Source organism: Colletotrichum siamense (assembly GCF_013390195.1).
Source record: "Colletotrichum siamense strain Cg363 chromosome Unknown KSG_Cg363_contig08, whole genome shotgun sequence".
Classification (NCBI taxonomy): domain Eukaryota; kingdom Fungi; phylum Ascomycota; class Sordariomycetes; order Glomerellales; family Glomerellaceae; genus Colletotrichum; species Colletotrichum siamense.
The window spans coordinates 351,380-368,205 of record NW_023501021.1 but is presented as its reverse complement, the minus strand read 5'-3'; the positions used below and the strand labels follow the sequence as shown (position 1 = coordinate 368,205).

Here is a 16,826-nt window from a genome sequence, read left to right as displayed (position 1 = left end):
TCCTAGAAATCCGTCTGAATCAGCTTGAAAAAGGCCGGCTTCTCACGGGATTGTCGTAGTGCGGTCGGCTGATGCCTGGTACTCGGGTTTTCCTCTTCGCGGAACTGATCGCCAAGGACCCGATTTTCATCGCCCCGAAGTCTCAGCTATCGGCAAAACATAGATCAGGAGGATTCCGTAGGTCGTGTGTGCCTAATGCTTCGGTAGCAGGCGCCAAAAGTCCTATTGATAGTCATGGATGATCCAGAGTTGACACTTTCATATGGACATGCACGCACCAGTAGTCTCAGTTCTTCAATTTCTGACTGGCCCGAGCAAGACTACACAAAACACCTCATGAGTGGGACACGGCCTCACACAGCCCTTGCGATCGTCCCGTCCCATCCGTCATAGAAACGAAACTCTGCCTCAGATGACTTGAACAGCAATTTGCAGAATTAGGAAGGTGCACTACACTGAGGCAGATGGGTACAAGGTGTTATTGAACTCATCAGTAGTATAAAAGGAGCCGAAAGTTCTGTTCGGATGACTCTCCACCAAGAAGCAACTCATCCAGTTCTGTGCCAGTCCACATTGAACTCTCATATCGAAATTCTCTCTACATATACAACGTCACCTCTAGCCCGGAATGCACTTCGCTACTTTGACCAAGACCGTTCTGGCCGGCATTGCTCTTCACGCAGGCACAGCGACTGCCATCTTTGAGTGCAATGCGGATCAGCATGCTTTCGAACCCACGAAAGACAAGTTCGTGGTACACTATACCTCTATTCGCGACTCGAACTACGATGACGGTCAACCTTGGGTGAGTGATGCTTGAGATGATACCCTTCATAGAGACCAGTCCGTCTTTTAGGGCGCTTCTGAGCTAACATAGCAGTAGGTTCGCATTTGCAAGCCCAAGGGTGATCTCAGCGGCTGGAACAACGTCGACCCCTTGAAGACACCTTGTAAAAGCGATCCAGCAACACACTTGTCTACCAAACAGACCGGTCTCAGGAACGAGCTGATCGTGACGAACGGCGAAGGATGCGACAGTGGCAGTGGTCACGGTCTGAATGGCGCATCAATGGTTTACAATGACCAAGTGGCCGTTCTGGAGGGCTCTAACGGTCGATGTGGACCTCGAGATCATGGAGTTACTTGCGAGTTCAATCTCTAGTAAAATTATCAGACCAGCCGAGAGCCCCCAGTCACGACTGTATGAAGCAAGAAAGAACTATTGACAAATATACTGATAGGGTATTGTTGGATTTTATTTCGATCGCATTATCAGAAATACATTTGAAATGACTTGAGTATTTACCCATTGGAATCACAATTAGGATTTAGCGATGCACTTGGTGAAGCCTTCATTAGCCATTATCAAGTAAGGTCAGCCAGCATGCACGTAAACGTTTTGGAGGAGTCTCGTGAAGAAATGATATTGTCTTCAATGCCTAGTGGTTGTCTTTGGACCGACAACTGTATTTAAACGCTGCCGTCTCTGCAGAAGGTGGTGCGGGAGAATTGAGTCTTGCAGCACGTGGTGTAGCTCTCCTGTGTGGAAGGCTCGCACTCATAACCGTCTGGCAATTGTTAGTGACCATGCAGCACATTTGACGAGATTTATTACGTACTCCACTTTCCGTCACAGCAGGTGATTGAATCAACGTTGCTGCCGTCGCAAGAGCACAGCAGGGCCTGGGAGGCTCCGATGAAGGGGCTGTGAACCAGATGTCAGATTACAGTGCTTTCCTCATGATGAAGGAAACTTACAGGACAAAGAACAAGACCTTGGACAACTGCATTTTGCTTGTGATAGATGATGGCTGTGAATTAAGGGAAAGGCAACATTGGTTTCGAAGATGGCGACAACTTGCTCTCATATACAACTCATATTGCGTGTCCGTGTTGTCCGAGGGTTTCGTTCCCCGGATCAAGCAGGTTGCTTCTCTGGAACTTAGAGTTAAGGGTGCGGAACCTGATAAAGTGCAGTCCTTCTTCTTTGGGAAGCAATCCCGCGACGATTAGATTGGGCGGCCCCGCCACGGAACGGGAACAGGGACGCAAATGGTCAAGATCGCTCCAGTCGCTTGGTAGCTTTCGGGATTCATCAGCCGACCAAACACGAGCTCCAGCCAAGAATTCCTGCAATCTGCCCCTTGAGTCCGGCCTCGGGGCAACTTGAAAGGGGCAGGACACACACATGATCAAAAAAGGGAGGAGTTGTGGCTGCATTCATGTTTTGATGGTCAGTGCGACTCTGCCAAACAAACTGAAGTCCGGAACAATGCAGCTCGAGTCACGGGTCGTTGTGGAAAGCTTTCTGCCTCGGCCCACGAAAGCTTCCCAAGAAGTTGTTATTCTTGGTTCCAAGCTGCTAATGACACCTTCCTACACGAGAAATAGGAAATGGCCTGAAAACACATATGGTGTGGTGCAAATCTGCACGCTACCTACTAATAGAATTGACCTCACCCAAAAAGCTGCGAGGAAAAAAAGTAGAGTATTGGCGAAGAAAAAGTTCATGTGAAAAGACTAAGAGCCCAGACTAATAGAAGAACAGCCCTCGGGGGCATTAATAGATTATTCCACGTGTAGTCTCTGAGGAACCTAACATCTCCGTCTGTAGAGAACCGTTGTCTCATGCGAAAGCCGGCAAACGCGGATGAAGCAAAAACTCCAGTCTTACAAGGGCGTCTTCAGCCAGACCTTGAAAGAGTAATTGAGCCACCGTCAAACGTCACTTTTGAAGCTTTCCCTGTGTTGGCCATATCGAACACAAATTGGACGTCCACACTGGATCCCAGAGAGCCAACATCTTGCCAGGTGATGCAAGTGGGTGTGCCCATATCAACGGGCGCGCTCTTGTCCTGGAATACGGCGACAAACTGGTGCTGAGCTTCAGTCATCACGTTGCTAGGGTAAAGACGAAAATCAAGATTCTCAAGTTTGATGCCAGCGGAGGCCGCAATCTCATTCCGGAGATCAACATCGCCCTTCTTTAGCGATGTCACGATGAGCCCAGGGCCATCGCTCGAGACGTTGAAGCTTGCTGACCCTGCAAGCCCATCGAAGGATCCAACGTATCTTGCTTTCGCCTCTGCAGCTGCGAGTTTCTGCAACTGCACAATTGCAAGAGAGACAATGTCGGCGTAGACATTCAAGTCGGGTCCTCTGGCAGCTTCGGTATCATGAGCAAGAATAGCGAAGCCTGTGTTGAAGTCTGGGGCCAGACCAAAGTAGCTTGCGTAGTGGCCAATCAGGCCTGTCTTAGTGTAGACATCGAGGATGGAGCTGTTCGCATACTGGCCCGCGTGGTAGATCTCCCATGGGCGACCAACACCATTTCGCAAGTTTGATGTATCGGCGACGGGTTGGAGCCAACGACGTGTCGCGGCTTTGGGGATGAGGCGTGAACTTAGCATGGAATGGCCAGCACGTGCAAGGTCTGAGGCGGTAGAAATGACAGATAGCGCGCTGTTATTTGATAATCAGTGGACCGAAGATTGTGGGATGCGAGGATGCACTTACCCAGGTTCTCCGATAGCCGACGTATTGAGGCCATCTGCGAAGACTTTCTTATTCTTGGCCAGAAGTCCGCTATCGGTCATGTTAAGCGGTCCAAAGATTGCCGTATCGAGGATTTGATCGAAAGTTGCAGATCGGTTGCCGGCTTTATGGGCTTCAAGCGCAAAAGCAAGGAGCTGGAAAGCAGCGTTCGATATCACCGGAGTTGTATCAGGGAGAAACAGCGGTGACTGTGTAGCGAACTTCTCAACGAAGTCGTTGCGGGCGCAGGGCTCATCCAACCTACAAGCGAACGCTGTCGAGAGTTAGCTGAGATCTGCATGGCTTTGCTTGAATCCAGATAACCTACAATCCCTTGCAAGGCCGGACATCTGGCCAGCCAATGCCCCGATGGTAATCTCATCCCACTTGACTGCCAATCCAGTGGACACATTGCCTAGTTCTGGGATAAACTGAGTAATCGGTGTCCCCCAATACTCATCGCCAGCTTCCACGAGCCAAGCATAGACTGTGAAGAGTTGACTTAGTGTGCCGAGTGGGAAAATAGTGTTGGAGTCTAGGCTCGAATCCTTGGGGGCTTCAGATGCCGTGTGATGATATTCGAAAAAAACCGGATTCTCCTCAGACTCGTCGGAGCCTGAGAACAAGACAACTGAGAAAGAAGTAGTATTCGGTGTAATGTCGCCAAAGTCATCCGATCCTCCTTTCTGAATGAGTTGATCGAATAGCTTGGTGAATTGGTCCGTGAACGACTTCACCTCCTCAGAGTTCTGATCAATGCTTGGGGCAGGGTAGTAGGCTCGAAGCAGTGGACATGGCTGATACGTCGGAGTATTCGCCAAACTAGCCCCTGTCATGGACAGTACCAGAGTCGTCAAGACGGCCAAGGAGGTCGAAGAGTGCATTTCTATTTCGTTGGGTGGGAACAGTTGTGAGTTGAATGGCAAGAGGCATGACTTTCTTATCGGAGAAGCGCCTGTCTCTTATACAAATAACACCCTTTATTTTGACACTCGAGATGTTCAAAATTTCAAACTGATGCCGTGTACGGACACGGGGACTGATCTTTGGTGTCGGCCTCAACGGAGCCACGCGCCATTGACTGAAAGCCAACCACACAATAGCAATACAGCCACAAGTATGCGAGTAACCTTGAGGGTCAACAATTCAGAGTACTTCCATGTTGGATTCAAAGGATCTAGCATCGATATCTGAGACCTTGACTTGCGAAGCGAAATTCCGTATCCGTGTCCGTGTCCGGGTCCGCCAGCCCGCTTGAAGGATTCTCACTAAAACTGAGCACTGCCCCCATGATCACTCCCCATTGCGTAGTTCCAGCTCTTGAACGGTATGAAAGTGTCGTTTACGAATGCAAGAGAATCTACAGGGAAATCGGCGTTCGAGGTCATCGCAGCATTTTCGGGTAGTGTGAAATCTGTGTATGCCATGGCGTTGCTTGCTGAAGCTATGGCTGGTTGCGAGAACACTGACGGCGCGACGGAATAATCAAACCCAACTGATTGAGTCGACAGGTTGGAGGTCGGTGTTCCAAGGCTCGAGAGAGACCTTGTCGTGGGGACGTTGAGTCCTTGAGGCGAGACACCATGCTGACTTGTGAAAAGCTTTTGTTGATCTAGATACCATTTTTCAACACGCTTCGTGCGTATGAGAAAATGGTAGAAAGAATCTCGATCACCTCTGTCGTCCACGTCTGGCGACGTCGCAGACTCAAGTCTAAGCACAACCTGTCGAATGGTGTGACCAATGTCGGAGAACTGTCGAAGATGTTCTGTCATGAAGCTTATCCTTGGGTCCGCTACTTGAAGGTCTAGGCGGGCTGCCAGAGTATTTCCGCAGTGTAGCATGACCCAAACAATATTAGGGAAGTACACCTCCTGGCCTGGAGGGGTATGAAGGAGGATGCTGACGAGGGATTTTGCGGAGACAATGCTCTCCGATAATCCCTGAATTAGTCGCTGTGACGAGGGATTCTGCGGCTTATGAAGAGCGAAAGGCGCGTCGGGAAGCGAGAGCTGGTTGAGGCACAACTGGATCGTATGCATTTGGGGTACCAAAATTGCTACGCAAGTTTGTTAGCGATGGGACCTTTAGGGCAATCGTCGAAATAACAGTACTTACGACAGTCTCCTAGAGGGAACGACAAGTTATTCTTGAAAAGGTCTATCCTTTCTTTAGCATCTGAAACGGCCGCCTGTATTTGCATTGGATCTAGCGTTGACTCGTTTTTCACGATGTCATCGATGTCTTCAGCGACCCGCTGAAGGCGAATGATGTAAGGTAGGTACTGGTCCGATGGGTACTCAGCTACTTCGGCGAGCCGATCAGCAGTCTCCGTCATATATGTTGTAAGGGTAACGATGCGGAGCTTTTGGAGAACAATGCTCGAACTTTGGATTAGGAAGGTTAGCACTGAGTCTAGCAGTAATGATTTTGATAACCAACCAAGATGAGAGATAGTATGTTCCGAGGAAAGCCCTCTGTTCATCAAGAGACTCAACGTAATGCTGGGCCGTTCCCATCCGCTCCGAGCGTTCAACATTCCATCCTTGCACGTTTTTTGGTCTATCCAGACGCAGATCCGAAACTATGCTGACAGCCAGATGTAGATGCTGGGTGTAGCGCTTGGGTCGCGGTTGAAAATGAGCCCTTCCGAGAGCATTAGTTTCATTATCGGATCACAATATTGGAGCGTGCAGGCGAGGCACTGCCTTACCAGGCAAGATGGACAAGGAGACCTTGGAGTATGTGTAGAGAGGTAAAGTCGCCCTCAATTAGACGAGCGGCGATTAGTTCATTGAACATCTGGCCTAGAGCCCGCTGAAGACGAACGTCATCGTGGGATGCTGCGGCCATCAGCGCCAGACATAGGGCTGGCTTGGTCTGCTTCAAGGTGTTCACATTCTCGTCGGCGGGAATTATGACAAACGGAAAGTGAGAAGTGAGCTTTGTGCGGAATCGATCGAGCAGCTCTTGGCCCTGCTCTACCGTGAGCTGGCCGGCATCGAACGGATCATGTCCCTCAAGCCTCGGCCTTGGAAGACCGGAACTGGCAGTGGCTGGAGGAGGGCTCCGGCTGTGGTTAGATGAAGACGCGGCAGGACTCTCGGCGGGCGGCGGGGGGGCCGATTGATCGGGGACATGAAGTAGCTTGTTCGACCTTCTTTTGGTTCAGTCTCGGAGCCGGGATACGGAAAACTGGGGACAACTACCTTGCACGGGACCCCGGGGGTTTACGGCCACGGGCCGGTGCATACGAGCATTCTTTGCCCAGCCGGAGGCATCTATCGCAGATGACCGAGTCCTGCGTTCGATCGCATTTGATTTTGGCATGAGCACATGTGCGACACGTCTTCAAAAGCGGGGTTGGGCTGCGCTGACGGGACTCCATGGTACTGGGCGCAGCAATGCGTGATAGCCGATGTACAGTCGTAACAAGGCATGGAATCGGCGAATGGGCGGTGGCTCGTCAAGCGCCAGAGTGTTCGAGGCGGCGCATCCGTACCTTACCTACGGACACGGAATGAAAGGACCAAAGTTCTTTGGGACGGACAGACACGGAGGGAAAGGAGGTTAAACGCAGGACAACAGGCAGAAAGATTAACCTGCTCTCAGCGAGATTACGAACGGGTAAACGGGCGCGGGCAATGGGACGCGCCCGTGAACGCCGCCGACGCAGTATTAATGCTTGATCCGATACCTAAGGACTTCAGTGGCTTAGATGTTGGAACTAATGCCGAAGGAGGCAGACTAACGTGTCGCTAAATGAGTTTGATCCACCATTTCAGGGCCGATCACCTCCTGTGGTCAGACGGCCTGGAGCTGAAGACCCCTGGAATTCAGACTCTCGTGTTGCATCAAGCTTCCTTCGGTGCTTCGTTAACGGTGGGCGCTTTTCAACGCGCCAAATGCCGATAAGCTTCCATGTCGTTACTCCAGATTTCCATGTTGCACTACCTACCTAGGCAGCCAGATGAGTGACGGATCTTGTTCTATGCACACAACCTGACGACGGGGATAGAAATTCATATAGGCCTCAGTGGGTTTTTTTTTTGTTTTCCCCAAGGATTGTAGCAGCGTCAGCTTGTCGATTTTTGACCGAACAAGCACTTGACTCTTCGGACCATATTGAAAAAAATCCCAAGAAGAATGAACAGATCACATGTACGGAAAGAGTTTTGAGGTTGCTGCCAAGAATGCATGGTCATAGTTTCTCGCCAATTACCGACAGCGCTCTCGATGGTCGCTTCCCTTCTGATCTACTAGCTCTTCTGCTGTCACTACAGTGAGCTACTCAGGAAAAAATAGCTTCTTCCTATTTTCATTGAGCCCCTCAGATAAGCACGGAGGCAGCAAGTTTCCAAGTAGAAGTTTTCAATGTGGCGTAATCATTGCGGCTGAGGTCCAACACCACTAGGAATCCATGCAGCTGAGATCGAAAACAGCCCAGTTCAGCATAGTGATAAAGCTGTTACCCCGCTTCAAATACCATAACAGTTCCGGTTTACTTGCCAAATATTTGACCATTCTTAGTCTTCTAGCCAGAATCGTCGACTGAAAACACGCAAGCAATCACGGAACACTACCCGATGGCATCAATCCCCTACACGGACCTCGACCCCAAGAAAAGGGAAATAAGGCTCTTGGAAGTTGTAAGCGAGCCTGGAAACACTCGGATTTCGTACAGATTGCATACTGTATCCTTGGATGACAACCCGTACTTCATTGCCTTGTCCTATGTCTGGGGTGACCACCTCGTGACTGAAAACATCAACATCGATGGCCTCCAGACACCGGTTACAGTCAATCTCGCGAGCGCTCTGAAACATGTCGAAAAGCACTGGCTAGACATCCAAAGTGAGAAAAACACCGGTCGCGATGCTGTCGAGTTCCGAATCTGGGCGGATGCAATTTGCATCAATCAGCAGAACCTACCGGAGAAGTCGGAACAGGTTCCGTTGATGAAAGATATCTATTCAAAAGCAGATCTTGTGTTTGCGTGGTTATCTTCTGAAGACGGAGAAATCTCGACAAGCTTGGAGATGCTGGAAACTGCATTCTACCTCGTCAAGATCCTTGTCCACATCAACTCCGGACAGCAACTAGTTATTACTGATGACGAATGGGCCGAAACCACTCACACCCTGAATCATTCTATCAACTGGGCTGAAATGGTCCCTCTGGCCTTGGGGCGATTTGGGTATCCTAGCAAAGAAGAGCGGGAGATCTGTCCAGCCTCCAGTTGCTGGACATCTTTGAAAAAGCTGGCAGACCTGTCCTATTGGTCCCGTGTCTGGATATTACAGGAGCTGATATTGCCGAAGTCTCTCTATTTCGCCTGTCCATCGCGATCTCTCGACCACTGCAAAGCAATAATGGCTGTGACTGGTATCATGGAAGTTTTGGGGGCTATACAGCGCGGTCGAGCGCGCGATGTGGGTGCTCTAGGCCGCTCCAGAGCGTCGATAATTCGTTCACAGCTATTCCTCGTTCAATGGCGCCTCAATCTCAGACAAGCATTCCATCTGCGAGGTTACGAAGATTCTTGCCTATATCATGTGCTCAGTTCCACCCTGTTTGGAACCATCAGAGCAACCAATCCTAGAGATTATATCTATGGGGTGTTGGCAATCACAAATTTCGATATTACACCAGATTACCGCGCCTCCATACGAAAAGTCTATTTGGACTACGCAAGAGAATTAGTCAACCGCTGGGGCACTCTTCGGCAACCACCAGATCGATCGAACGGACGCCTCTTTTTCTTGTCACTTTGCGCAGCTGGAGTCCAGAGAAATGGGGATCTTCCTACTTGGGTCCCGGCGTTCAATGACCTACGCCCCAAGGGGTGGTTCATGAACGTCAGGACTTCATCTAGTCTCGCGTTTCGGGATGTCGCTGAGCTGTGCCAGGCTTCAGAAGTCCGCATTTCCGATGCCAGTCTATGGGTGGCAGGTGTAAAAGCGCAGAAGATCACATACCAGTACCACAAGCCACTTGGGCCGGATTTCTGGACCAAAGACCTGCTGGACTGCTTCGAGACTTTGCTGGCTAGGCGAAACTCGACATATGTCACCGGAAAGCCGCTGGTGGACGTCATCTGCTGCACTCTGTTGCAGAGACTGTATAGTGAATATGATCTTCGACGGATTGCATCGCTCTTTCTCTACTTCTACAAATGGGTACCGTCTGGCAAGGTTGGGGAGGAGCTAAGGCAGGCTATGGAGGAACTTGATGAAATGGAAATGAGAGACAACATGGAAGCGATGCTGTCCGAATGGACTCCCATCATGAGCGAGAATTCCGGTTGTCGTTTGTTCGGGACTGATGACTACATTGGGATAGCTGGAGGCGATGTTCAAAATGACGATGTCGTCTGTGTGTTGAAAGACTGCGACAGCCCAATTATTTTGAGGCCCGAGGGAGACCACTTTCTTTTTGTAAGCCCTTGCTTCATGCTGGGACTCATGAAGGGAGAGGTATCTGAAATGCTGCGCTCTCAGATGGCAGAAGTCGAGACCTTTGAGATTCGCTAGGAACACATGGTTCATATCATGAGTTGAGGTAGTACATTGTCTAGCCCTGGTAAATGAGATACCTTCAACTATCCTCTTCATGTATATTTCTTCCAAAGAACATACGAATCTTTTGCTTTCAGCCAGCTGTTGTTACGTTTCGTCGTCCCAAAGTTGATAATCGCTGAAGTAGTGCTCATGAATCCTCTTCGCGTAGTCAAGTAGCACTGGGTAGCTTCGAATGACTCTTTGAGTATCCGGAGCTCTGAGAGGTGAAGTCAGCGAACGAGGTTTTGTAGGCCGACGACTATCAATAGCAGAGAACCTGATCACAAGAGAGGACTAAAGAACTTACGCGTTGCATACAAGGCCGGAAGCAATGAAGCCAAACACAGTCGCATCGGCCTCTGAAGGTTCTGAACCGCCCAATATCCAGAATGGCGCATTCGGGCTAGGAACTGTGAGCCGTGCCTCGGCTAACAATGCATTGACATTGTCCCAGACATCATGCCGAAAGCTGGCAACTTCGGCACTCGTAAACCTCCCAGTGCCTTGTCCGTACAGCGTTCGAGTTAGACCACGATAGGCCAGCAGCCAGCGCCTCCACAAGGGCAATCAAAGCAATTTTGACCCCCATACTTGTTAACTTGGCTCTTTTTTTTGGTGTTTTTGATTACTTAGCTAACTTGCAAATAAAACAAATCAATTACTATATAAAATGACGTCATATAGACTACTTAATTGGGTAATTTTAAGGATATCTACAGCCTTATAAGCCCTCTCGTAGGCCCTTAGAGGGCCCCTTTAGAGAGAGGGCCCTTTAGAAGGCCCCTTACAGGGCTCTTTAGAGGGACCCTTAACCCCCCCCCCCCCCCTAAGGGGGCCCCTCACGTATGCCCTCACGTATGCCTATGGGCTGGGCATACCTATAAGTGGGGCTATAGCCTATATAAGGCCTCCTATTGGCTAGAGTATAAGACATCAAATATTTCAATTCAATCGAGGGGTGTCGGATTGATCGATTGGGTAGTGGCGATGGCCTCACTTTGCTTGGTTAGGTTATTTGCGTTGTCAATTTACTTGCCCTTGTGGAGGCGCTGCCAGCAGCCCAATCAGAGGTTGAATGGGCCAAGGAATTGCGCCCATCACCCCGGATCTCATCGTCTCGTAGTTGTCGTGCCACCGCTCCATACCCTTTCATGCCATGTTAGACATTTTTCGGAAACGACATACAATATTGAATATGCCTACTTGATAAAAGTACAATTTCTCCTCAAACAAAGCCCTTAGAGCCATGTCATGAGCTCTTGCAGCAGGTGGTAGTGACTCGTTCAGGTCTTCACAGATATTGTTATCCACAAGATGCTGGATAATAAGAGAAGAGTCACCCAGTGCTAAAGGTCTATCTTGCCCGTTCGGAGTGATTTCGATGTATGGGATCTTGCCCCGAGGCGCCTGGGACATGGAACCTTGGTCGAGACGGCACTTAAGCCTCGCAAAGCGAAGTCTTGCTTCGAGTTTTGTAACGAAGGGCGACCAGACGTAAGAAGTCGAAACGGGAAATCCGCGATACAACACGAGGTCGGGCAATTTCTTCTTAGATGCGTCCATTCTTGACAATATGCGCACAACGTAGGGAAAGTCGAATAATACCACGATTCTCTGGCTGTTCCGAATAACAAACAAGGAATTTCTCAACCATTATATAGAATTCTATGAACATACTGTTGCACTTAAAAACTGTCGCTGTTTGATAAGTACCTGTTCCGTTGCACTGAAAACGCCCGGTCGCTGCCTAATTTAGTTGGAGCCAGGGCTCATGGGTGAGAGTGAGGTGACGGCCGGACTACGGACACAAGCCGCCCCGTCCTCCACAGAATCCCGCCCTGTTTAGGCTTCCTCGGCGGCCTGTGTTTACCCACAAAATGCCGATTTGGACACCGCGCGGCGCGGAGCACGGTAGCATCCGAGAAAAGTCCCCGGCGTAAGAGTCATAGCAGCATCCTTTTATGTTGATCTGCCACCAGCTGATAAACGATTTCAATCGGCCAAGGAATCTATCTATCAGGCCGACACTGTCTGAAAGTCCATGCACTTAGCTAGGCAGGATTTCCGCCTAGGTGCATACCGCCAACAAAGATTGCCGCCTGTTAACGTAGAGCCTGTCAGCAAAAGCGCACGCGATGAACATCCCAAAGAAGATTTCTCAAATACCTTGAGTATGCCTTGGCTCCGCTGGCTGCGAAAGAAGAAGCAAGATAACGCAGCATCTGACGATGTTGTGATTGAAGGGCTGTTCCCCTGGCTTCCGTCAGCCTCACATGGCCCACGGAGCACGCCATCGCAACAAGAATGTTGGCTATTCAGCCAACCAGCCGAGTTGCGTCGAAAGATATTAGAAGAGGCTTTTGGGAACTGTACAATACACATTGATCTTCGACTGCAGCCGATATCTCGAATGCCATGCCGCACCCTCAGCTCTCCACACGGAGGCGATGCCCCACTCGTCGAAGAAGAGGGTAATCGGCCGGCTGCCAGGTCCAAGACTTGGAAGTGGTACGGGTGCGTTTGTCACCGTAACAAGCCACCACAACCGAGGCTGGCACAGCAAACAAGTCTCTATTTGGACAGATGTCTGTACGGAGAAGGTATTTGCGATGCGTGGCCCGGCGAAGCTCCTGGCAAGTGTTGTATTGGTATGATGGGTATCATGCTATCATGCAAGCAGGCGTGAGTCATTCCCCACACAACAGTTGACTTCTCAGAAACTCATGCGTTCATTAGTCACGATGAGGTTTTGGGCGTCATTTACTCAACCAATACGATTCACATTGCAAGTGAGCCCCTGGTGCAGGCTTTGTTACAGAGAGGTTTGCGCGATTCTCCACGGGTAATGGGGCCAAGTATTGGTCTCGTGACTTCTCTGGAAATCAAATGGAGATTTGACCTTTTCAGCGACAGCATAGACCGTGTATATACTGAATACAGGCGAAGATTTACCCAATCCCTGCAGCTTCTTCCGCAGGCTTTTCCCGGGCTGTCAAGACTCACCTTAGCGTTCGAGGATCGCCTTTACTACAAGCGTTTGAGACCATCAGACAATATGGCAGAGGTAGATGCATACTACTCAAGCCTCTCTTGTCAGCTGCGACAAGCCTCAAGCTTAAAAGCTTCGATGTCGAAGTTCCGCATTCCCTTTTCGACGAGTTTCGGCTGGTCGGGGACATGGAGTGTGGCGAAGTTCCTGAGGGTAGCAAATGGAACTATTGGGATGAATGGATTCGTTGCCCTTTCATAAAAGAGAGGGATAATGATGCAAATTATCAGATTAAGCGTGGCGAAATGAGCAACATCGGCTGGTATACGGACGGTAGATGCTTTTTGTTCTCCAATTTACTCCATGAATTCTAGTAGACAATGATCTATCATCCTCCCAGGGGGAATGTTAATTGTGGTTTGAATTATCCATGATGCTGAATATGAAGCTGGAGTCTAGTTAACACGCTTGCTGTGATGATTTTGGAAGCAAATCGATCCCTTCGCGCGCCTTCGCGAAATCAGATGAGAAAGTCTAGCTTGTTATCGGGCCCCTTATTTTTGACGCCTTCTCCCGGTTTCCACTCTCAAAAGAAAAATGATAACCAGACTATTGCCCATTTCCAGCTGCCTCCACTGTTTGAAAGTGGACGCAACTGTGCAGCTGATGATTCTTTCGTAGATAGCAACCCGCGGGTGGAGTCAACAGACTCGTGAGAGTCTTTAAGCTTCCTGTATGCGTTTCTGTGAAACTTTGCCGAATCTTCAAAGTGTTAGCCACTTCTCAGTCGTTTGATCTTTGAGGTGAGATGTCATACGTGGAAGATACGATTGGGTCTTATTGAGTAAATTGGCAAACATCTCGACGATAAGCGGTATTCGTGAGGACTGGGAATGAGTGCTGGCGATTTCCCGTTTCTGGTCCGACTAGAAAACTTCTTCAGCCTGACACGGAACGATGAAGTTTAAATCGCACATACAGCGGGATGCAATTGTTCTTTGGTTTATGTTAAATTAAGGATGGGATGTACAAATGTCGCTGACATGTGTGAGCCTGGTGACGAGAAGCGATCGGGTCGAAGCCGAGTCATAACTTTGATATAGCCCACAGGTTTGGGGCTGAGCCAAGCGAGAATATGGACTGTGTATCCCAAAATAGTATGTTCAAGCATTTTAATTTCACTGAATGAGCCGCGTGGTTCCTAAGGAGATATCTGCCAACGAGGGCGGTGTCTGTCTGGGATTTCATGACAAACGAGGACCAGTGGAGCACTGGGGCTGATCATCCTGTGGGATGACACAGAATCCTTCCGAACAACTAGTCCTTACTCCAGGCAGCGATCAATCCCGCGCAGAATCGGAGACCCATGTTGACATGCCGACGTTGTCAGCGAAGGATTGAGCTAGTGTGAGGCAAGCAAGCTACGAGCGTGCCTCGCCTCGCCCCGCCCCTAGAGAGTCTAGATCAGGCAGATCCATGACATGGTTTTTTAAGAATTTCTAATGGAATGGCTTTTTTCTTCTAGATCGAGCCAGGGCAAGGAAGAGCATTATCAGATGGGGGGTGGGGGGTTACAGCCGGCGCGAAGTCAAAATAAAGCACCGAACCGCTGTACCCAGGACTTCAGCCAAAAGTATGTTAATCTTTGCAAGGATACCAGCCTGTGACGTTGCGGAGTAATTCGTAAAGTCAAAGGTTTTATCAACCTCCATCCTTTGCCGCATTCTTCATTCTCTAATACCCGTTTGTCTCATATTTTACCCCTTCTAATAAGTTTTCCAAGCTCAGTTAGAAATTTAATACGCGGCTAAGCTCCAGGCGGAGGAGCCTTCTTCTCATCGATCCTCTTTCGCCAGTTCGTACCCCAAAGCGCAACGGCCCAGACACACGCGGCCCCGAAGATCATAAATCCTGACGAGATAGTGCTGAACCATCCTACGCCAATGGTCTTGATCGCTGGAAGCACTACTGCTGATCCTGCGGCGCCAAACAGATATCTGACCATGAAGTTACCCGCGATCACTTCCGCACTCCTGCCTTGGATCACGTCCAAGCAGTACGTGTTTAGACTTGGGAAACAGAAGAGCTGTGCCACACCGCCGAGGAACATAAAGATGACGGGAACCGCAATGCCACCCACTCGCTCTTGGACCGACCATCCGTAAATCAGCATGCAGCCTGGCAACACAGCACCGATGAAGGGAATGCACGACCGCAGTCGATCCTCTGAAATTCGACGGCCTTGTCTCTGTGCAATCCATCGTCGTACGGTGTAGTCAGCATAGCGTCCACCAACAAGGGTACCGGCCAAATAGCCACAACCTGGAGCCAGGTAAAATAGGCCTGACTGCGCCGGCGAGGTAAGGGCGAATCGCGGGTTGAGGACGTATCGAATTGGCGTCAGCATGCCGTACATATTCCATACAAGGGAACCGCTGGAAATGGCCACGAGAATGAGGTTTGGAAACTTGAAAAGTCGGATAACACGGATAGGGTTTGTCATCTCCCAGAGGACACCGATTTTCTTGGCCGTAGGGAGCCCCTCCAGGCCCTCTTTCTTCAGCTTTGCTAGAGTCTCTGGCATGAAAAAGGCAGCGCCAACCATACCGACGCCTGCCAGCGCCGTTTGAAGCCAGAAGATGGCGCGCCATGACGTGTAAGTCACGATGATACCTCCGAGGACGGGTCCGATGGTGGGGCCGATCAGAGTCCCGGACAGGAACCACCCCATAGCGGTGGCGCGCGTTGTGGGATGGTACATATCACCGATAACAGCGGGCCCAGTGACCAGGAATGAAGTTCCCGCAAAGGAGGTGAGCATACGGAACACGAAAAACGCAGCCACATTTGGGCTCAGAGCTGTGCCGATAGAGCAGGCTAAGAAAAGCGTAGACGTAACCGTACAGGTCTGGATTGTTGTTCAGTCACATTACAGAAAAGGGGGAGGCCGGAGAAGTGGATGTTGGGAAGGGTTGGGTCTCGACGTCTTGCTTACCCATTTGCGCCCATAAACCTGACTAAGAGGACCCCAAAAGCATGGGCTGATCGCCATGAAAACGAGATACAACGCATTGCTAAGACTGATGATGCTTCCCGAGGTTCTGTACTCTGCGGCGACTTCGGGAAGAGCCGATAAGACGGCGGTACTGGAGATCGGGGAGAGAAGACCACACCACGAAATGACGGCGACGGTAATACGCTTGCGCCGTGCGGAGAAGCGGTTGTACGCTTCATAAGGCACCTCTGTGCGAGAGGAGATGGGCACATCCGTGAAACTTACGGCTCCCGAGGGGACTTTGGATAGGTCTGCGCGCTCAGGGTCCTCTACGAGACGATTAGACGGCCGAGGTCACGACAAAAGGAGTCGCGGGTTTGCTTACCCGTGTTCGGATTTCTACGGTTCTCGGAAATAATATCTGCGTATTCCTCAACGTCATCGTTTCGTCGGTCGGAAGAGGTCCTCCTTGAGGAATCCTCAGGCTCTTGCACGCTTTTGTCGGAGTTCATCGTGGGCCATTGAGTATCAAAAACAGTCTGTTTCTATGACTATGATGGCCATTGAAGAAATTGCGTCAAAGATCAAACCTGAATGGAGCTGGCTGCCGCAGGGGACGGATACGGTGCCACTAATATGACACCGATATCCGTGACTAACCCATTGCCGTCAGGGGCCGATTCGGCAGAACCCGACTCTTGGCTCCGGACATCGGGCGAGTTGTGCAAGTTGGGCCTCTCGGAAGGAT

At 50.1% G+C, this 16,826-nt stretch overlaps 6 protein-coding genes across 6 annotated transcripts; 2 read left to right on the top strand and 4 right to left on the bottom strand.

Annotated features, from left to right (window-relative positions):
• Positions 1 to 628: 628 nt before the first annotated feature.
• Positions 629 to 1,162, top strand: CGCS363_v011717 (uncharacterized protein; the record flags this gene model as incomplete). The annotated part of the gene is made up of 2 exons (XM_036643566.1): positions 629 to 805; positions 884 to 1,162. The coding sequence occupies 2 exons, from the start codon at positions 629 to 631 to the stop codon at positions 1,160 to 1,162; spliced, it is 456 nt and encodes a 151-aa protein (XP_036491060.1).
• Positions 1,163 to 1,470: 308 nt separating this feature from the next.
• Positions 1,471 to 1,790, bottom strand: CGCS363_v011716 (uncharacterized protein; the record flags this gene model as incomplete). Its single annotated transcript, XM_036643565.1, has 3 exons — positions 1,471 to 1,568; positions 1,620 to 1,705; positions 1,759 to 1,790. The coding sequence occupies 3 exons, from the start codon at positions 1,788 to 1,790 to the stop codon at positions 1,471 to 1,473; spliced, it is 216 nt and encodes a 71-aa protein (XP_036490641.1).
• A 3,012-nt stretch (positions 1,791 to 4,802) lies between these two features.
• Positions 4,803 to 6,922, bottom strand: CGCS363_v011715 (uncharacterized protein; the record flags this gene model as incomplete). The annotated part of the gene is made up of 5 exons (XM_036643564.1): positions 4,803 to 5,593; positions 5,653 to 5,921; positions 5,977 to 6,180; positions 6,248 to 6,691; positions 6,918 to 6,922. The coding sequence occupies 5 exons, from the start codon at positions 6,920 to 6,922 to the stop codon at positions 4,803 to 4,805; spliced, it is 1,713 nt and encodes a 570-aa protein (XP_036490640.1).
• Positions 6,923 to 8,120: 1,198 nt separating this feature from the next.
• On the top strand, positions 8,121 to 10,067 carry het-6-6 (Heterokaryon incompatibility protein 6, OR allele; the record flags this gene model as incomplete). The annotated part of the gene is made up of 1 exon (XM_036643563.1): positions 8,121 to 10,067. One exon carries the CDS (start codon positions 8,121 to 8,123, stop codon positions 10,065 to 10,067), a length of 1,947 nt encoding a protein of 648 aa, XP_036490639.1.
• Positions 10,068 to 10,199: 132 nt separating this feature from the next.
• CGCS363_v011713 (Failed axon connections-like protein) lies at positions 10,200 to 11,657 on the bottom strand (the record flags this gene model as incomplete). The annotated part of the gene is made up of 4 exons (XM_036643562.1): positions 10,200 to 10,311; positions 10,402 to 10,634; positions 11,148 to 11,240; positions 11,298 to 11,657. 4 exons carry the CDS (start codon positions 11,655 to 11,657, stop codon positions 10,200 to 10,202), a joined length of 798 nt encoding a protein of 265 aa, XP_036491059.1.
• Positions 11,658 to 14,890: 3,233 nt separating this feature from the next.
• ITP1-0 (Itaconate transport protein) lies at positions 14,891 to 16,590 on the bottom strand (the record flags this gene model as incomplete). The annotated part of the gene is made up of 3 exons (XM_036643561.1): positions 14,891 to 15,991; positions 16,079 to 16,407; positions 16,464 to 16,590. The coding sequence occupies 3 exons, from the start codon at positions 16,588 to 16,590 to the stop codon at positions 14,891 to 14,893; spliced, it is 1,557 nt and encodes a 518-aa protein (XP_036491169.1).
• Between the last annotated feature and the right edge of the window lie 236 nt (positions 16,591 to 16,826).